Source organism: Mustela putorius, unplaced genomic scaffold (genome assembly GCF_011764305.1).
Source record: "Mustela putorius furo isolate JIRA1106 unplaced genomic scaffold, ASM1176430v1.1 tig00003987_pilon_pilon_pilon, whole genome shotgun sequence".
NCBI lineage: Eukaryota > Metazoa > Chordata > Mammalia > Carnivora > Mustelidae > Mustela > Mustela putorius.
The window spans coordinates 13,779,744-13,799,686 of NW_025422126.1; the positions used below are offsets into that span (position 1 = coordinate 13,779,744).

At 40.6% G+C, this 19,943-nt stretch overlaps 1 protein-coding gene across 19 annotated transcripts in view; it reads right to left on the reverse strand.

The window, feature by feature from the left end:
- Nucleotides 1–19,943, reverse strand: part of DLG2 (discs large MAGUK scaffold protein 2) — a 1,545,411-nt gene that overhangs the window by 235,476 nt on the left and 1,289,992 nt on the right. The window contains exon 1 of one of the 19 annotated variants that reach the window (XM_045071292.1): nucleotides 2,913–3,052. The exons of the other annotated variants lie outside the window; for them this stretch is intronic. Within the exon in view, the coding sequence (XP_044927227.1) occupies nucleotides 2,913–2,949 (37 nt within the window). The 5' untranslated portion in view covers nucleotides 2,950–3,052. Of the gene's footprint in view, nucleotides 1–2,912; nucleotides 3,053–19,943 lie in introns of those variants that run through there. 19 annotated transcript variants of the gene reach the window in all.

Below are 19,943 nucleotides of genomic sequence, written 5' to 3' on the forward strand. Positions count from 1 at the left end.
AAGTGGTAATGGAAGTGAAATTCACATGGAACAGTGGAATTACAGAAGATACAGCTAACAGCAGACAGTCCGCACTGCACCCTTTGAGAAAGGACAGATACACAGCCAGAGGAACCTCGTAAAGGCAAACTTGAGAACGTAAGGTAGAAAGTGGTTGGGGCGAAAAAGGATGAAGACGTTTCAGAGGAAAAAACGTCACATCAAAAGAACTCTCAGTGGGGCGCCTGGGTGGCTCAGTGGGTTAGGCCGCTGCCTTCCGCTCGGGTCATGATCTCGGGGTCCTGGGATCGAGTCCCGCATCGGGCTCTCTGCTTGGCAGGGAGCCTGCTTCCCTCTCTCTCTCCTCTCTCTCTGCCTGCCTCTCCATCTACTTGTGATTTCTCTCTGTCAAATAAATAAATAAAATCTTTAAAAAAAAAAAAAACTCTCAGAGATATTTTATAACATTGAATGTGCAAAGGATAAAAAGTTGAAAGCTGATTCAGAATTAGAAAAACATAGGACCCTTTGCCAAGGCAGAGAAAAGATGCTTGCTCCATTATCGTGTTCTATGAGCAGCAAGAAGAAAAAGGCAAGCGCTATTCGAACAACTCTTTTTTGCAAAGAAATCAAACACTTTAATTTTCAACATTTCTAATACTTCAAATAACACCCTACTGAACAAACATTTGTTTTGCTTTTTTCCCCCATTTTTGTAACCAACAAAAAGAGTTTTTAATATTTTGAAAAAAAATTTAAGAGGTCACAATGATAGTTTTCACCATTGATCATTTTTAAGATGTCATGTTGACAGTCTAACACTACCATGCCGAGCAAAGACTGCCTGTATTAGGTACCAGGCATCAAAAACCACAGTCCTTGGGGCACCTGGGTGGCTCAGTGGGTTAAAGCCTCTGTCTTCAGCTCCGGATGATCCCATGGTCCAGGGATCCAGCCCCACATCTGGCTCTCTGCTCAGCAGGGAGCCTGCTTTCTCCTCTGTCTCTGCCTGCCTCTCTGCCTACTCGTGATCTCTGTCAAATAAATAAATAAGTAAAATATTAAAAAACAAAACAAAACAAAACCACCACAGTCCTTATTTTCTGGGTAGTCTTACAGCAAACAACTTAATTCTAAAAAACCAGCAATCAACTGTTCTACCGTTAATGGGGGTGCTAGCCTACCTCAGAGCACCCAAAAGGGATTTAGAATTGTGGAAGGCAGATTTGGGGGGGGGGGGTGGAGGGAATAAAGTAACAAAGACTGTGCTGACTAGGGAAGCCTACATCTGAAGAGAATGCAAATCTCCCAGCCCAGCAGTCTACTTCCTCACCCCAGAGGCAGGGGGGAGGAGTGACTCCGGACTGGTTTTTAAACCGGGTGCTAACAGCTCAGTTGTACTGCCAGATACATATTAACTGCCATCAGAATGCAGACCTACAGGTTAAGGTTCCTTTTCAAAAATAACACCGAAACTGGAAAAGCTAACAAATACGGCTCTCAGTCATCTTGTGTGCATAAAGTTTCTTAAAACTAGTGTAAAGTGTTTGAATGCGAATCTCTCTGTCCTCAAAGTCCAGACATGCAAAGTGGCATCTGGCACTGTGAAAATGTTTGTTCATAAGGAAATCAAGTCATGGTAGTATAGAAATGAGGCATCTGGCTTCATGCTCTGGCTGTGATTTTTAAGTCCAAAACATAGATTATGTTGGGTTCCCAACAAAAGATAGATTTGAATTTTTTATTTATGGCCCCTGCCAAGGAAGGTGTGGGTCTATGTGATAGGCTAGTGGCTGCACCTAGGAACACAGACGTTAGGACACAGAAGGCCCCTTAGGATTCATCTTGTCCAACCTCTGCATTTAAAACAACAATAACAACAACGAATTTCATCTAGGGATGCCAACTGTCTAGCTCCACAGTCAGATTCCTGCTTTACAACAACAGCTCACATTTACTGAGTATCGGCTGTGTGCTAGCTTTACATACGAAGCATTAAGTCTTCAAATCCTTAGAGATCCAGGAAATAGTTACTGCTATTATTACCACTGATTTTTGCAGCTGTGGAAACAGGCTTACGTTACTCAGCTAATATAAGCTAACCACAAAGTTTAGAAGTCCTGCTTAGAAATCAAGCAGGATAATTTGAGCTGACATTCTTAGCTACTAAGCTAAGATTGTTAACAAATAACATGCCCCCCCCATAAGCAACCATGGTCTTTGTCCCTTAGAAGGTCCTGGAGTGCAGCTTTCCACATGCAACTACTCAACTTTAAACAACCTTATTAAATTAGTAATATAACTCCATTTTTACAGATGATAAAACTGAAGGCACCAAGTTCAGTGGTTTCCCAAGGCTGTATAGTTTGTAACTGGTGAAAGAAGAGTTCAACCCCAAAGTCTATTGGTTCTTTCAGACACGTACCAGCCTACCTCCCTGCGTTCCAACTGCACTTTGCCTCAGCAGGCTCTGGCTATTTCAACAGAATGTGTATACATTAATTATCTGATCTGAAATCAGTGTGGATCCAGGCATTTCTGGAACCCATTTAGATCAGCAGCAAGAATTTCACTTTCCTCAATTTCTGTCCGTGAGACACAGTAGCAAGAGTCTGGCAGTTCACATGAGACAGACTTAGCAGGAGGTGACCAGTGATGAATTAAGCTCATGACGTGTGGGTTTGGGGCTGCACTGACGGGGAGGAAGGGAAGATAAACTACATGCGGTTCCTTTAGACCACGGAGAGCAGCAGATAGGAAAACAGAGCAGCCTTACGACGTCCGCAAGCAGTGGGTGCTGAGAAGTGGCAGGCACTGCTGATCTAGGAAGGGAAAGAGAGGGGAACGTGCCCTCCTCTTTTCCTTTTAATGGCCCCGACTCCCCACGGGCCTGTCAAGAGAAATGGGTCTGAGAAAAGTAGCATGATTCTCACCGCAGCTCCTTAGCCAGTTTCCAGAGGTTTCCAGCATAGCAGGGAGCTGCTTCCCAAATTCAGCTCTGCTCCCCTCCTCCGGGCCCGGCTGAGTAGTACTGGAGTCTAACTCCGCCCTCCCAGCGCACACTCCAGCGGATCCTGAATTGTGGCCAAAGCCTCAAAGGAGGAAGGCAGGTGGGGCCACCTTCTCAGCCTACTGGAAGAGCTTGTTTGAGATGCTTTGCAACACAAAAGGGCCAATTTAAGAGACGGGATTACTTTCTCCTCGCCGTCCTTTTAAAGCAGTAACGGGGCACTTTCCAGATGTTTCCCTCAGCTTTTTCTTTTTCTTCTCTTCTGACAAGAACTTAGCCCTGGAAGGGGGGAGGCGGCCGCTGCCTGCTGGGGGAGCCTGCTGAAGGGAAGCTGAGACTTCTTACCCAACGTTCCCGTCCCCCGATCTAGTGAGCTGCTGGTGTTTGAAATGCCACCACGGTAGTGTTGGTCTGGTACCTTCTTTTAAAAGAGTAAACAAAGTTCTTTGCTTAGGTCCAGTCTTAGGTTAGCAGGCAGGAGTCTGCCGGCTCCCCTGGGCCAGGAAATGCCTGCCTCAGTGAGCCTTTAGGTGGAAAGAATAGAAAGAGAGGGTTTAAGGAAGCAAATTCACCCTCTACCTCTTTGTGTGGCAACACCAAGTCAAGAAACGAGGTCCCTCCAATCTGAGAACTCAACCCCTTTCGCATTCCGTTTTAACTAAAAAAAGAGTCCTAATGCTAACTAAGCTCAAGACCTTGCTGTTGAAAGTTTTTCTTGGTATTTCAGGAGGAATAGCTAAACTTTGGAAATTAGGATAATTTTTATTATTTTTATTCTAACCTAGAAGTGTTTTTCAAATGTGCTTAATGACTTAATTTTTATATATGTTGCAATTTCCTTTTTGTTTGGGTATTTTATAGGTACAGGATATAAATGTGAAGCCACAGTGCAGATATTGCTGTTCATGTATTGATTGATTGATTGTTGCTAAGTGGAGCCCAGACGCTTAAATTTCCTCTCTGAACTACTGATCATTATTGCAGTTCAGTTTAGTATGGCGCTGTTCGTTCCCCTACCCTGTCTGTTTCTCCCTCAGTCAGCCGTGTGGTGGCCATGGAAACCATCCACTATTTTTCCCTGTCATTTCCTATGGCAGACTTAAAGTGCCCAAGCTAGAAAATCCAATGATGGTTTTAAAAACTCAAATAAGAATCAATCAAGCTCACCTAAGATGGGGAGGCATTTCAGTGTAAATGTTTAATTTAAAAAACCTGCTGTAAGTGTATTCATCAGAAACAAATTATCACTAGGAAAACAGAACTGAGGGGTTGAATCTGCTCAATTGCTTGAAGATTTAAAAGATGTTCAAAGTGGTTTTCAGGGATAAAATGGAATTATCACTAACACTTTTAAGAAGTCTTGACAGAACGGCTACCCCGACGGGTTTGAAAGCTGTGAGAGTCTCAGAGGTTTTAGGTTGGGTCATGAAACTAAACAGGGTCCACTTAAATCTCACCCATGGGTGTGGGAGGGCCTTTCTCAGTGTGGATTTCTCCCCCTCCACATACAAAAACATTTGGAAGAAAAGTCAAAAATAAATGAATGTTCTTTAAGAGCAGTATTCTCCTGGGATGCCTGGGTGGCTCAGTGGGTTAAAGCCTCTGCCTTAGGCTCAGGTCATGATCCCAGGATCCTGGGATCAGCCCTGCATTGGTCTCTTTGCTCAGTGGGGAGCCTGCTTCCTCCTCTCTCTTTGCCTACTTGTGATCGCTATCTATCAAATAAATAAATAAAATCTAAAAAAAAAAAAAAAAAAGGCAGTATTCTCCTGATTTGTTTTACAATTAGCTGTTGAACCTGCCAATCACAGTTCTGTAGGACAAGGGAGCAAGATGAAATCAGAGGAGTCCCTGAGGCAGGAGCTGAGAGTCTAAGCAGGAAGACAGATAATCAATGAAACCTCCCAGAAGGATGAGAGCTGAACAATCACAGATCGTGTCTCTATTAAGTATAAGTATTTGACCACCATTTTGAAGTCAGTCAGTCACACGTGAGAGCTGATCCCTAGAGCAAGTGGTTATTGAGGATCCTGGAAGACATCACATCGGTCTTAAAGAAAAGAGTGCTTTGAGCAGTTTTCATCAAGAATCCTCTTTCTCTGTCTCCAGGCATCTTGGAACCACTGCCCCTTTGGCTTCTTGAAAAAGACAGTAATGACACCTGAGATGAAAACTCTCTTCATGCCCACAAATGCCAGTCTTATCTCAGACCAGCATTTTCTCTCTTCCCAATTACCCACACGGACAGAAGATAATCGCAAAACAGGTCTCCCACCATGGTGAAGTGATTCTACTCTTTCTAGGAGAGAAATTTGGGTTTGTAAGAACCAAGACCCTCCATTCCCTCTGCTCAGTGAAGTTGAGATTCCATGTTCAAATTGGCAGTCTTATTTTCACAGCTTCTACATAGACAAGCTCACCTAGCAGGACCAATAAATCTACTCATTCCCAGGTTAAGATTGCTGGGGGACAGGTCTTGAGTGTAATGCTGATTAGTAAGCCACCCAGGACCCTATGAACAGATGGGAGGGACCCAAGGACTAACTTGAGTGCCATTCACAGGCATCACCAGCTGGTCCTTCCCCCCGCCTTCCACTCCCACCACCCTGGGCTAATGTGGAGGGCAGTAATGAGGTTTATAGGCACACTCATACAACAGGATGCTTTTTTACTATAGCAATGCAAACACTGACAGGTGGAAGGCCTGGAATGCTCATCGCCATTTGCTTCTTTTTGCCCCTCTGCTGGCTGCCTCTTCCTCCCCAGAACTCCCAAGATTTCTCTATGGCTTTTCCAAAGCTCCCAGATTCCTCTGCTACTCAAAAGTCTTTCTGATTCTAGTATCTTCCATGCGAAATAGAAAAAAGGGTGAGGGGACTGGGGTGAAAGACTATCAAATTTGGAATTTGACTTAAAACTGAAAACCGAGACTTGGTTTTATTCCCATCTTGGGCAGATGCAGGTGAATGATTTTAGCCAAGTCACTCACTTCAGTTTTTCATCTGTCAAACTGCATGTTTAATGAGATCAAACAAGAGAAAGTGCTCTGGAAAGTGAAAAATGGCAGATGCCACAGAACTTTAGGCGATAGCTGAAGTCATACCATAGTTTCGAGAAGGTTTCAGACAAAAATCATGGCTTTAGCAGGCATAAAGTCTTTGCTTAATGGCATCACGGTTTTCCTAATAATCTAAGCTAAAAACTTTATCCTCAAACCTTGATTCCACATCTAACAAGACAACCACAAATGCCATCAATTGATGGGAGAAATCCTATCAATTCTACCTCTAAAGCATCTCTGTAGTCTGTAAATCCTTCTTTGTTGCCGCCATTGGCATGAATGAAGCTCTCTCCAACTGGGTCCCTCCCCTCTAATCTCACCTTCCCTCCAAGCATTAGCTACACTAGCTGTCAGAGAACTCTTCATAAAATGGCCACCTGATGTTGTCTCTTCTCTTGAAATCTTTTGCTGACTCCTCATCAACTACAGCATGGAGCCTATATTCTTAGTGAAGCACGTTACTGCTTCACAAACTTGTTCTTCTGTTAGCCTCTCTTTTCACTGTCTTCTTCCATGAAAATTCGTGACTTTTCACAGAAAGCTCTTTCTTCCCTTCCATCCACTCACTTCATACATTCTTCTAAGGCACATTCAAACACTGCTGCCTCTGGGAATCTTCCTGAACTTCACAGATGGAGTAAATGACAAACCTGCTCTTTCTGCCTATGTCTTATTGCAGAATTTCTCATATCACCCTCTAATATTTTAGATGCTTCTTCACCTGAAGTTACCACTGGTATGATCCAAGGAAGCATTTCTGATGGCCTGGCTTTACTAAAACACGAAAGACAGCACAAATCCCTGGGCACATCTGACAGCTCTGAGGCAAGGAGCCAAACCTGCCTTCCTTTCGGTAATGGCCTATGTCATAATGGCAACACCCTTGGTTTAAGCCTGAATCACAGACTCCTCCTCTATGAAAGAGATTTAGTTCCTGGGAACCCATCTGGTTCTTCCACTTGAATGAACTTAAACATGAAGGGAATGAGGACTTCAGAGCCTGTGTATCAGTGATGGCAAAGTAGTGCTCTACAGTTACTTGCCCAGGAATAAATTAAGGTTGGTAGAATGTTGTTGCCTTCATTTCTATTCTTTCCTTCTATAATGCAGGAATGAACATTGTGACTTGCAGGTAGGTAGCTTCTAAGGTACTCTACGATGAAGATCTCTGAATAAGGTATTTTAGACAGGGCTAGGTTAGGAACAGTTACCACTCTAGTATGTACATCTTTCTTTCTTTCTTTTCTTTTTTTTTTTTTTTAAAGATTTTATTTATTTATTTGACAGAGAGAGATCACAGTAGGAGAGAGGAAGGGAAGAGATCACAGAGAGAGAGGAAGGGAAGCAGGCCCCCCGCTGAGCAGAGAGCCCAATGCGGGACTCGATCCCAGGACCCTGAGATCATGACCTGAGCCGAAGGCAGTGGCTTAACCCACTGAACCACCCAGTATGTACATCTTTCTTACAGATCAAGTTAGAAGGCTCAAATTTTTTGCCCTAGTCTTATTCACTCAGTGCCATAAAGGGTAGTATTAAAAGTTATTCTGCAAATGATTCTAAATACAAAGTCTGATGCTACATAGTTTCCACTCAGATCCAAAGCCAAAAAGGGGAAAGGGGACCTTAAGTGGCAGAAGTTCCGAGTGGCACTTAAGTGACAATGAATGAATCAACAAAAGAGGTGGGTGGAGTTTTCCAAACACATGTCAACAATAACAACCTCTGAGTTGGGATAGCCCAAGCTTTCCTAAAAATGAAACATCCCAAAGCTCCTCAGGTTAATCATACCTGGTCATAAAGGAATTATGCTTCCTCAGCCCCTGAGGCCTAGCACTGACACCCTGGGACCTGGGGACAGATTATGTTTAGCAGGAATTGCCAAAACTGACTATAAATCATATCACTTTGCCTTAAGTTCTCCAAACCAGCCTAACCAGTCTTCACTATCCTCTGTGAGCTCAAAAAATACCAGATCACCGCTCTCAGTGCTGCTGATAAGGAACTCAGTGGTAGGCAATTAGATGGAACTTCCAGGCTTTTAGACTTCATTCTGGGTAAAGTAAAATCAGGAGACTTTATACACGTTAGTGATCAGATGCTTTACAGTGAAGCTGTGTTGCCCATTTCTATACAGATTGATTAACTGCTAAATGAACACCTGACTATTCAACTATATCTTCATTTAAGAAGGGAGAGCATAATACTTTACATATCATAATGTCAAATCAGAAACCATGCAACTTGTATGAGACAATTAAATAGCTTTATAGAACCAAAAATAAAACAAAACTAACTTTTTTTTTTAAATCATAGAAACAATGCAAATTCATTATGGAAAAAGAAGTTTTTTTAAAGAAACAAATATTTGAACAAAACAGATCTTACCATCTGAGGCCAATCATTGTATTTTAGTGATTTCCTTCCATAGATTTTTTTTTAAGAAAACTGAGGTCATACCGTACACAAAAAAATTTGCACTTTACTATTGCATTTTCTATAACTGCACACATTTTCCTGTGTTCTAAAAGTTCTTTGTCTAGAGCATTTTAATGGTTCCTTAAAACTTTAGTGAAGACATGTATTATAAATTATTTAACCATTTTCTCTTTGTTGAAAGTTTATGACATAATATTTCAACATTTAAGACTGGATGCTTAAGCTATTACATTTATGATATTGCCAAATAATTCAGATGACTCAACAGACATTAGCAAGGGTCAGAAACACTTACATAATAGTCATTATGTATAAACTAGTAGTTATGAGTGTATTCGTTGGAGTTAATATACTGTGACTTTACAGTCTAGTTCTGCCTCATCTAGGTGCTGTCTCCACTTTCTTACCCAATAAATGAGAAAAAGAATGTACCACCTGATAGAGTTGTCATTAAATTAGTGTCTTTAAAGCCCTTAGCCTAGCATCTGCCACACAACAGTCAATAAATTTTAGCTATTTAAAACCAATTACTGATGTTATTAGTACTTTGTTATTATTTGATACTTACTATTAGTAATTATTATTACTAGTAACTTGTTATTATTATTTATAATTTTGACCTTGCTCTGGCAATGTTGTCAGAAGAGACCAAACAGCACTTACTGAGTAATTTAGATCTAAGTGATTCTTTTTTTTTTTTTTTAAAGATTTTATTTATTTGACAGAGAGAGATCACAAGTAGGCATAGAGAGAGAGAGAGGAGAGAGAGAGAGAGAGGAGGAAGCAGGCTCCCTGCCGAGCAGAGAGCCCCATGCGGGACTCAATCCCAGAACTCTGAGATCATGACCTGAGCCGAAGGCAGAGGCTTAACCCACTGAGCCACCCAGGCGCCCAATCTAAGTGATTCTTTAAAGATGCATTCATTTAAGGAAAAAGTCATTTTGTATTTTGGGATGTGATTCCAGAAGGCAGGGATAGAAAGCTCTTTTTTGGAAAAGAATCCAGTAATGGTGGGTGAAATCACCATTTAAGCAAAACATACAATTTCAAGGTTGTAGGGAGCTCAAGGGTAATTCTGTGTAACATCTTCCTCACTCCAACCAAACGCCTGCTGAACTTGGACTATTCTTGACTGTCTCTCACACTGGGCAAATTCTTACTACCAGGGTAGGTTTTATACTTCGAAAATCCATTTTATATCGAACCAACATATGTTTCCTATCACTTGAACATGTAATACTAAACTCACAAGTAACCCCATAAAAGCTTTAACACTGAATTTTGAATTTTGAAGTACTATGAAGGGGATCACGAACAAGTTCTAGTGGATTTCTTTTAAAGTTTAAAAGAGATTGGTGACAGCCCAAAGGCAATAAAACCAAGACTGCATTACTCAGACTTTGTGAGAAATTGAAAAGATTTATGTATTCATGATCCTGTGTGCTTGCAAATGGAATAATCTAAAATAAAAGTAAGCTTAATGATTTTTTTCCTCAGGAAAAAAGTGTCTAAAGCTAGAATTCTAAAAAGTCTCCTTTAAAGTTGAGATGGAAGCTCTTCCATGGTTTCCTGTTTTTATCTGGGGAGCAGAATATGGGAGAGGCAGCCGTGGGACAAGTTTTGGCTGTGTTTGCAAGCTTGCAGCTCGCCTTCTGATGGCGTCTCCTTCTCTATAACTGATCCATTTTCTGCATGAAACCGAATACATAGAAACACTCAGAAACTGACATCAAATACCTTGATAAACAGGGGCTTTAAGAGTCACTAAAGCCATCAATAGAACTTAACAAAATTCATCATCTCTCAATACTGTGGATCATAAGTAAAGATTTGCATTAGTTATCAGGCAGACTTGACTGTCTCATTACTGGAAAAGTGTAGTTTCTTTGCATGAAGATTATCTGACTGTATTTGCTATGATATTTCTATTGGTCCTCTCTAGCACAGAAGCTGGCAAGTAGCTGGTCCTCAATAAATGTTCAGTAGGCTTTATGTGGGAAACAAAGGCAGAAGAGATATTATTGAATTTCCTTACTACCTACAGACCATTGACAAGTCCTTGAAGTGGGCAGGATGATACTCCTCTAGAGATTCAACTGCCTTGATGTTGACACTTTGCTAAGGGCAAAAGGCAATCCTGGACTAACCTCCCTCCCCTGCCCCCTTAGGATTCTGTAAGACTACTTTAACATATAAAAAAGTCTTTTGAAAACTTCCTTTATCTCTACCAGCCTGCCCCCAGATACATGTTGGTAATCATCCCCCAAGCCTATGGTCCACCATATACATCTGAAGGGTCTCATGATTAAGGTTTTATTAGATGGTAATAAATGACCTTTCCCCAACAACAGCTAGCCTCTCAAGGTCCTAGAAACCTTGCTTCCAAAATTCCTTACAGACTTATGCTATCTCTTTAAAGCCTTCCCAATTTGAAGGCATAAAATGGTCCACTCCCCATGACCCCAGCAGCTCCTTCTGCCCATGGTTCCTGTTCCTATGTTTTAATAAAACCACCTATTTGCATCAAAGTCGTCTCAAGAATTCTTTCTTTGCTGTCGGCTTCGAACCATAACACCCTTCCTACATCAGGCTGACTATCCATCCTGAAAGGTGAGAGATAAATGCCCAGTCCCTCCAATACCTGGTTACCCTGGTAGCCACTGAAATACTGAGGACTGCCACTTACTTTCTTGGCCTCTTTCTCCCCTCCACTGCCATCACTTCTTTCCTCCAGGCTCACCATCCCCAATTCCTGCCATCTTTTCTTATAACCCACAATTTCAAACATATTCATCCAAGGAATGTGCTTTAGTTTGTGTGTAAAGAGGAAAAGATCTAACTTTAGATCTCTAAGACAGAAGAAGCTCCCATGCTATTTTTGGAGGTCACAGTGAACATGTATCTGGGCAACATTCTTTGAGAGTAGTGTTTTTCAAATTGTAAATCACAACCCATAAGAGGGTTGTGAAACCAACTGATTATATATCATGACCAATATTTTTCTTTAAAAAAAAAAAAGAGTAGAAAATATCAGAAGGCTTTGCACAGAGTTCAAGAATATTAGTTCATGAAGTTTTGTGGGGTTTTTTTTGAAAATTTTAAAAAAGATTTTATTTATTTACTTGACAGAGAAATCGCAAGTATGCAGAGAGGCAGGCGGGGGTGGGGGGTGGGGGGGTGAGGGTGGGGAAGAAGTTACCCTTCTGAGCAGAGAGCCTGACGTGGGGCTCAATCCCAGGATGATCTGAGCCGAAGGCAGAGGCTTTAACCCACTGAGCCACCTAGGTGCCCAGTGCTTGAAGTTTTAATTTTTAAATTAAATTACATATAAATATACATATTTGTCTGCCCACACACAGTAAGGGCATCACACAAGGTGTGCAGAATTTAACTTAGGAATTAGCTTCTACTCAGCTGCTTGTCCTGGCGTCTTGATGTAGGGCTCAAACTACACCAATATAGTAAGAGATTTTGTGCACGTGTGTCCTGAATTTTAAAGTAAATATGTTTCTTATTGTGAGCTGGGGTTTCACAAGAGGAATGGAAGGTGAGGGCATCACAATCACACCACGTACTCTCTTTGGCTCTTTTAGATATATCACTTGTAATTTCATATATTTTTTAAAAGATTTTATTTATTTATTTGACAGAGAGATCACAAGTAGGCAGAGAGTCAGGCAGAGAAAGGGGGGGGGGGCGGAGCAGGCTCCCTGCTGAGCAGAGAGCCCTATGCGGGACGCTATCCCAGAACCCTGGAATCACGACCTGAGCCGAAGGCAGAGGCCCAACCCACTGAGCCACCCAGGTGCCCCTCATATTTGTTTTTAATTCATTTTATATTTGTTTTCAAACGGGACCAAGAGCAGCTGACTAGCAACTACTAAGTGAATTGGGGATTGTTAATTTGTTACTTAAATAAGCATGTTGCTAGAGAGTTTATTAAGGACTTTAATTTGGTATTGCTCTAGAAAGGCTCGCTGCCATATGGTCGTTGGCTATGTCACACAACTTCTATGGCACAGGCAGAGAGGTAGAAATCCTAAAATTTGGGAGCAAGCTACTACATCATCGTTTTCTTCAATTGGTCATCATTGTCATTTACTACCATTGTTGCTTTTAATTATAAATTTAGCTTAGGTTTACCATCATCCCTTCTATTTGTTATTAATAATTCTATTAACTCTTAATGATACATAGTTTACATTAATTAGCTATATTTTGACCTAATCTTTTCCCATAATTAGGTTTCAAGACACATGTTCTCTTAAAGATAAATCATCTCTAAGTATAAATATATCCCTATTGTGTAAACATATGCGAACATAACCCTCCCCACACCCATGATTTGTTTTTACAGTCACATTCTTTGTTACCAGCTTCTTTGCCACTAGAACTTGACAGTGATTGGGGCAAATGAGACATAGGGTGTTTTACCCTTTCTGAGTAGACAAAGGCCCCCAAATTTGAGATCCACTCATTTCACAGACAAAAAGACTGAGGTCCAGGAGATGAAATGGTTGACTAATCAAGATTAGCAAATATACTTGGACAGTTCAAGTTCAAGTCTCAGCTCTTACACTGTCTAGCCATGTACCCTATGCCAGAATACTTAGATGTTCCGTCAGTGTCCTCAAAGGAGAATATAATACTATATAAATGTTTGTTTTTATTCTTATTCTTCTTAAAACTCAACATACTCACTAATTAGCCAAATGGACCAACCAAAGGAGGGCAACTTTATACAACTATTCTGATAGGTGTTTTCAGGTACAGAGGTCTCTTGCAAAGACAGACATTTTGGAACCCCTTTCTTCGGGATGATTGGACATTTATTTATTTTGAAGATTGGATATTTATCTGTTTGACCGGCATTTGACTTTTTAGTTACCAATGGTATTCACAAAGGTCCTATTTCTTTCTGCATATGGCACGGGTAAATAAATAAAAGAGAGGCTGAAACATCCCAGTAACAAAAATCAATTATGCATATGATTTGCTCCTGTTTTGTTTCATCTCATTTTGAAAATGTAGTTACTTTCTAAAGTGCCTGTTCAACTAAAGTATTGCAAAGAAGAAGAAAAAGAAGGAGCGGGGGAGAGGAGGGGATGAGGAGGAAGTGGCAGGAGGAGGAGGAGGAGAAGGTGAAGGAGAGAGAGAAGAGAGGAGAAGACAAAGGGAGAAGGACAAGAAGGAGGAGGAGGAGGGAAAAAGCAACCGAACTTGAAGAACAGCTATGTTTAGCTCATGATGCTGAGAAGACAACAATGTAAGGGTAAATCAGAGTAGAGCAAAGTGATTCCAATGCACCCTGATGCTGGCTAATTACTTCTCTATAGATGGTGTTCAATTTACTGAGCATCTGTGCACGACAGAATTTGGGACACTGTGGGTGGTACAATTTCAAGATACCTACATAACTCGAAAAACAGAAGTCCATCTCAAGCATCATTTTATTAGGTGAAATAAAAGAGAAGTACAAAATCTCACTTTGTAATTAAGTGTTGAATCACATTTTTGAGCCCCCAAACCCACACCTCCTTAGAGGAATGTAAATAAACAAATCAGGCCATGGAAAGGGTGCCTTTTCAAGAATAAGATTTATTTTTTATTTAAAAGATTTTATTTATTTATTTGACAGAGAGAGACAGGGAGAGGGGGAACACAAGGAAGGGGAGTCTGAGAAGGAGAAGCAGGCTTCCTGCTGAGCAGGGAGCCCAATGCAGGGCTCGTTCCCAGGACACTAGGACCATGACCTGAGCCAAAGGCAGACACTTAATGGCTGAGCCACCCAGGCAGCCCAAGAATAAGATTTAGAACAAGAAAGCTTAGAAGAGAGATGCCACAGTGATTCTGGTTAAGATTCTTTATCTCTCGGATTTTGGGTGTGGGATGGAATACACTTTATATGACTCCTTTAACAGGTAAAATTGTAATGGGATTAGTTTTTACTCTACTCCTACAATTTCCTATTGAAAATACAAATTTTCATGAAGAAAAAGTGGATAGAGTGGAAAAAAAATCAATTAACCAGACCAAAAAAGATGAGAGGATTTGTCAAGAAATGAAATTTCATATTGATGGATCCTATTTTTTTTTTTAACCATGCTTTGATTAATGGCAGAAGTTGTCCTCCGCTCTTGGATCTATGCTTTTAAAACTCCCCCTTTCTCTTGGATTTAAAAGACTTATTTTCTACTTAAGATGTATTTCAAGTAACAATATATTCGATGGCAAGGTACTACAAAGTACACTGTCTCAGGGAACACTGAACGGAAAAGGAGAAGAAATGGAACTGTATGCTTGCTTGGTCCATAGTCAAGCTGTTAATCTAGATAGCTGTTAAGTGAATGATTAACTGAACAATGAATAGATGAATAATTACATTCATAATTAGGAATAACAGATTCTTTAAAATAGTACTGCTGCGACTTTGGGGTTTCAAGTTATATTTTGATCCATTCCTTTGACATTCAATAATTTATTTAGTACTTTCTTCATATAAGGCAGCATTCTAGGTGTTGTATATATGTGATCTCAAGACTTTCCAGCAATTTAGTTCAGAAAATTACTAGCTGTCTTTCATCTATTCTTGGTTCTCTTGGTCTCTGGAGCTTTCACCTTGGCCATTCCACCTAATCTGGCAATTTTCTCATCTATAAAAATAGGACAGTAATGTCTGCTCTATCTACACCACAGTGTTGTAAAGAATGATTAGTTTGTGAAATGCATTGGGAAACACAGTAAAGGTGTAAGTACACATTATATTACAAGTTGGCAGTAGATCACTGTGGTAAAGAGCAAAGACTCTGGATGTAGCCTGTCTGGATTTGAATCCCTGTTCCTCAATTACTGGTGTGCTGTTTTGGCCAAGATACTTAACCTCTCATCCTTCAGTTTTCTCAAGTGAAAAAGAATAGTAACAGTACCGACCTGTATTAGTTGGCTTGGGCTGCAAGCAAAGTGGGGAGCTGAAACAACAGAAATCTGTTCAATCCTAGTTCTAGAGGCTAGGAGCTCGAGATCAGGATGCCGGTGTGGTCGAGATCTGGTGAGAGCCCTCTTCTGGCTTGCAGACGGCTGCCTGCTCCCTGGCTGCTCACATGCCTTTTCCTCAGCGTGTGTATGTGGGAAGAGAAAGCTCTCTGGGGTCTCATCTTATGAAGACACTAATCCCATCATGAGGGGCCCTACTCTCATGACCTCTTCTAAGCCTAATTATCTCCCAAGCCCCTTCTCTAATACTACCACATTGGGAGTTAGGACTTCAATATATGAATTTAAGGGGGCACAATTCAGTCCTTAGCATGACTTCATAAGGCTGTTATGAGGATTATGCACATTAATCTGCTTATAGCACTTTAAGCAGTGGCCAGCAGTTGGTGAGTTCCCAGGAAATTGTTTGCTGTTGTTGTTTCTAGAGCCAAGTGAATAAAGAGGGCGGCCATTTACTTTATAAAGAAGATTGTTTAGTAACAGTTTATAGACAATTTTTAGAAGTCAAATTCAGTGATCTTTAATCTCTGGGTGTTTTATGTACATGGTCTTAAATATGTCAACACAACTGAATACGCAATCATTCAGAAGACCTCAGGGATCTTTCTTTCTTTTCTGTTCCCTGATTCTTCACAGTCCTCCTCTGAGGACTCCAGCTGGCTCATCTCTGGGAAGTTTCTCCCCTTTCTGGAACATAAAGCACCTCATCCATCTTTGTTCCATTTTCTGTGTTGATGACATGGGCAAAAGGAGAGTGGGGAGAGGAGATGAGCTTAGTATCTCTAACCACACCTCCCTAACCGGAAGACCAGGGTTACTGAAAGCAGCTCTATTTTAAATGAAGACTTTGCTCAGAGTCTTGTATTTGAAATGGTTACTTAAGGGGCAACTAGTCCAACTGCATCCAATATAATGGTCTCTACTCAAACAATCCTGTTTTCATACTTACATTATGGAGCCCTCACTATAAAACAGGACAGTTCTTTTTGTTTTTGAATAATTCCATAGATGAGAAAATTATTTTTTATTGTGAGTTGAAACAGACTTCCCTAAAACACCTACCCACTGGTCTTAAATACATCTTCTATACTGTAGTGTTGGATAGATAACAGGTCTCTAAATGGTTAGGTGAACTGAATTGGTTCTTGAAGTGTTCTTCTGGACTCTGAATTTTCCCATCTTCTCTTCTTCTAGTGATGCTGTCCCACAAAACGTCCTACAGTATCCTATGCGTTCCATGTCTTACAGTGTCCTATAGTGATACTGTCCTTTTTTATTCTTCACTTCTATGTGTGTCCCTTTGCTTTGTGCTGTCAGCAGCTCCATATGCAGAGGAAGATGATAGAGGGAGTTAGAGGCTGGCATTGAGCAGTCTATGGAAAAGGGTCAGTGATGATACCAAATCTCTTCCTCCTGATCCTTCTGTGAGAAAGGAAGTTCAGATCAAGTTCAGATTCCAAAGAGTCTGTTTTCCATGGGGTTTAAACATACACCATCACAAATTATATCCTTCTGCTCTTTAACCCCAGCCAGCTACCATTACAATGTTTACCAGAACCCACATTAGCAAACTACTTACTGTGCACATTAATGCTATAATTTACCGATTTAGGCTGCTTGGAGATGATGTGATGTGCAGCACATAGCCAAGACCCACACCCCCCCACCCCAACCCTGACCTATTAACATTTTAAAGAAGGTAGGCTTAGCAAGCCCTGAAGGTCGTTCACCAAATGAACACGTTACTTATGTGTTCATATGAAATGTACCTGTCTAAGACAGTGCAGCTGGGTTGGCTGTGTTTTCCTAAGAGCATTAGGCAGAAAATCTTGGAAATAATTTGGATTTGGTCCCACTTTCTTTCTGCTCAAAGCAGGAGTTAGGGTCAGTCTGGGAACCTATGCTCTCTACAAAGAGGGACAGAATTCTAAGTCATTAGCTCTCACTAAAGTTGTCATCACCTTCCTCAACCTTCTGAAATCTGCTCTCCTCAGAGGTTCCCTATCCCCCCAAATAACTGGGCATCATATCCTAATGATGAAGTCTTGTTAAGTCTACTTCTTCAGTAGTTCTCTGGCTGCATGGCAACATACCCTCATTTTCTCTCACCTAGAACATGACATAACCTCCTGACTTTACTCTGATCCATCTTTCTCATTACTATCAGGGGGACTTTCAGTATACAAAAACTACTCAAAATCCTCTAAAAGTTACCCACAGTTTGTAGTAGCGAGCTGCAAAGTGCTAGCGGGCTGGTGGAGCACAGCTCCGGGCCTGTACAAAATAGTGCACATGTCAGAAAAATAAAGAGTAATGCTTCTATCTATATTATATATTTTCCCTTAAAAATCTGAAATCAAGCCTTGCAATATTCAATATGTGGACTTTTGCTGTGCTGTTTTTCTTCTGTGTATGCCCCATTCATTTGTGTGGTCCAAGTCAAGAGGATCTGAACTGTAGAAACTTCACAGCATTTTGCTGGAAAGTGGCCATAAGGATCTTTTGTACTATACAGGGATTCACTGGTTATATTGGTCAAAGTATTTGACAGATATTAAACCTAATAATAAATATGAATTTTTATTCTTTAATAAGGACCCAAATTTTGCTTATCTTTTCTGTGGATAGGAAGTTGTTATTAGAAATATGCCATATGACTAGAGGGTATTATGTTGAGCAAAATAAGTCAATCAGAGAAAGACAATGATCACATGATCTCTCTGATATGAGGAATTTGAGAGGCAGAGAAGGGGTTTGGGAAGTAGGGAAGGAAGAAATGAAGCAAGGTGGGATCGGGAGGGAGACAAACCATAAGACACTCTTAATCTCATAAAAAAACTGCTGGGGGATGGGGTGTAGGGATAGGGTGGCTGGTTTATGGACATTGGGGAGGGTATGGGCTATGGTGAGGCTGTGAAATGTGTAAGCCTGATAATTCACAGAACTGTACCCCTGGGACAAATAATACATTATATGTTAATAAGAATAATTTAGGGAAAAAAATGCCATATAGCAAAAGACAGGGTTCAGAAAATGGCACTTTCTGGAAGGACTCAATAAGGACCCTTGGACCTTCCCAGAAGCAGATTTTAAGACCCTCATGTGAAAGGTGTCCTCCCTATACCTGGAGAAAGAAACATCCTTATTTCTGAAGACAGAGGAGGAGACAAAGAGGAACATGAATAAATAAGCCTTTCTAAATTTCCCTCAATTTACTATATCTAGCTCATACATTTTTTTGTCATATCACATCTTTCCACAAATTGCCATTTCTCGTCAAACCTAGCATAAAATGTTTCTGTTTAGCAACTTCTTCCAGTCTTCATTTCCTTAGGAAGGGTCTCATGTCAGATAAAGCATATTAAATAAATTTTTGTGCTTTTCTTTTGTTAATCTGTCTTTTATTACAGGAGCCCCAGCTGAGAACTTGGAAGGGTAGAAGGAAAGATTATTTTCCTCCCCTAAGAGAATTAAAAATTAAACACATTCAGGATTGGTAGGGAAAAATATGAATTGAGTTTTAAGTCAAATTATTCAGTCTATTTCAAGTGGATTGTAGATCTAAATTTGAAAGGTAAAACAACATAGCTTGTAGAATATAATAACTTTATGATGTTAATGAAGGTAAATGTTTATGCACAAAACCACTAACCATAAAGAAAAAAAAGTTGACAAATTTGCTTGTATTAAGATAGAAATTTGTTTCTCAAAATATATTGCCAAGAAAATGAAAGGGTAAGTAAGCCACAGCAACCTGTAGCTAACAGAGAGCTGATACAGAAAATATAAAGTACTCCAACAAATCAATAAGAAAAAGATAACTCAATAGAAACAATCAAGAATATTCAAATGACTGATAAACATATGAAAAAGAGTTCAGACTCAACTTCCTCCCTCATCAGGGAATTGTAATTTAAATCCAAATGAGGTTTCCCCAGAAAGATGGAATAGACTTATTTTCCCCTTTCCTCCCTGTGATTACAACTAATAATCCTGGATGTTACATATAAAGCAAACAGAAGAAGACCCTGAAATGTGGAGAGAAAGAGGCAGACTGGCAAGGGACTTCAGGACCCATAGGCAGTATTGGATACCCTGGGTTCTCTTACTGCAGTGTACATTCTATGGTGGGTGCTGGAAAAGCCAGCAACCCAAGAAAGGCAACAAGAGCAAGAAAAAAAAAGCTTCTCAAATCTTGCACTCACTAGTCAAAGGACGCAGAAAGCAGCAGTCTAGCAAAACAAAACTTAGACAATCACAGTTGTACTCCAGTCAAATACCACAGAAAAGCCTGCAGCCCTACCATCATCAGCAGCAACAAACACTGAAAACAAACACATTTTCATCCCCGGTGGGTGTTAAGTGGAGCCTGCGGTATCATGGAGACCAGGTGGCAAGATTGGACTTTCATCCACTCTGGGCAGTAATGAGGTATCCAAACTCCAACAAAGGAGGCCTTGGGGT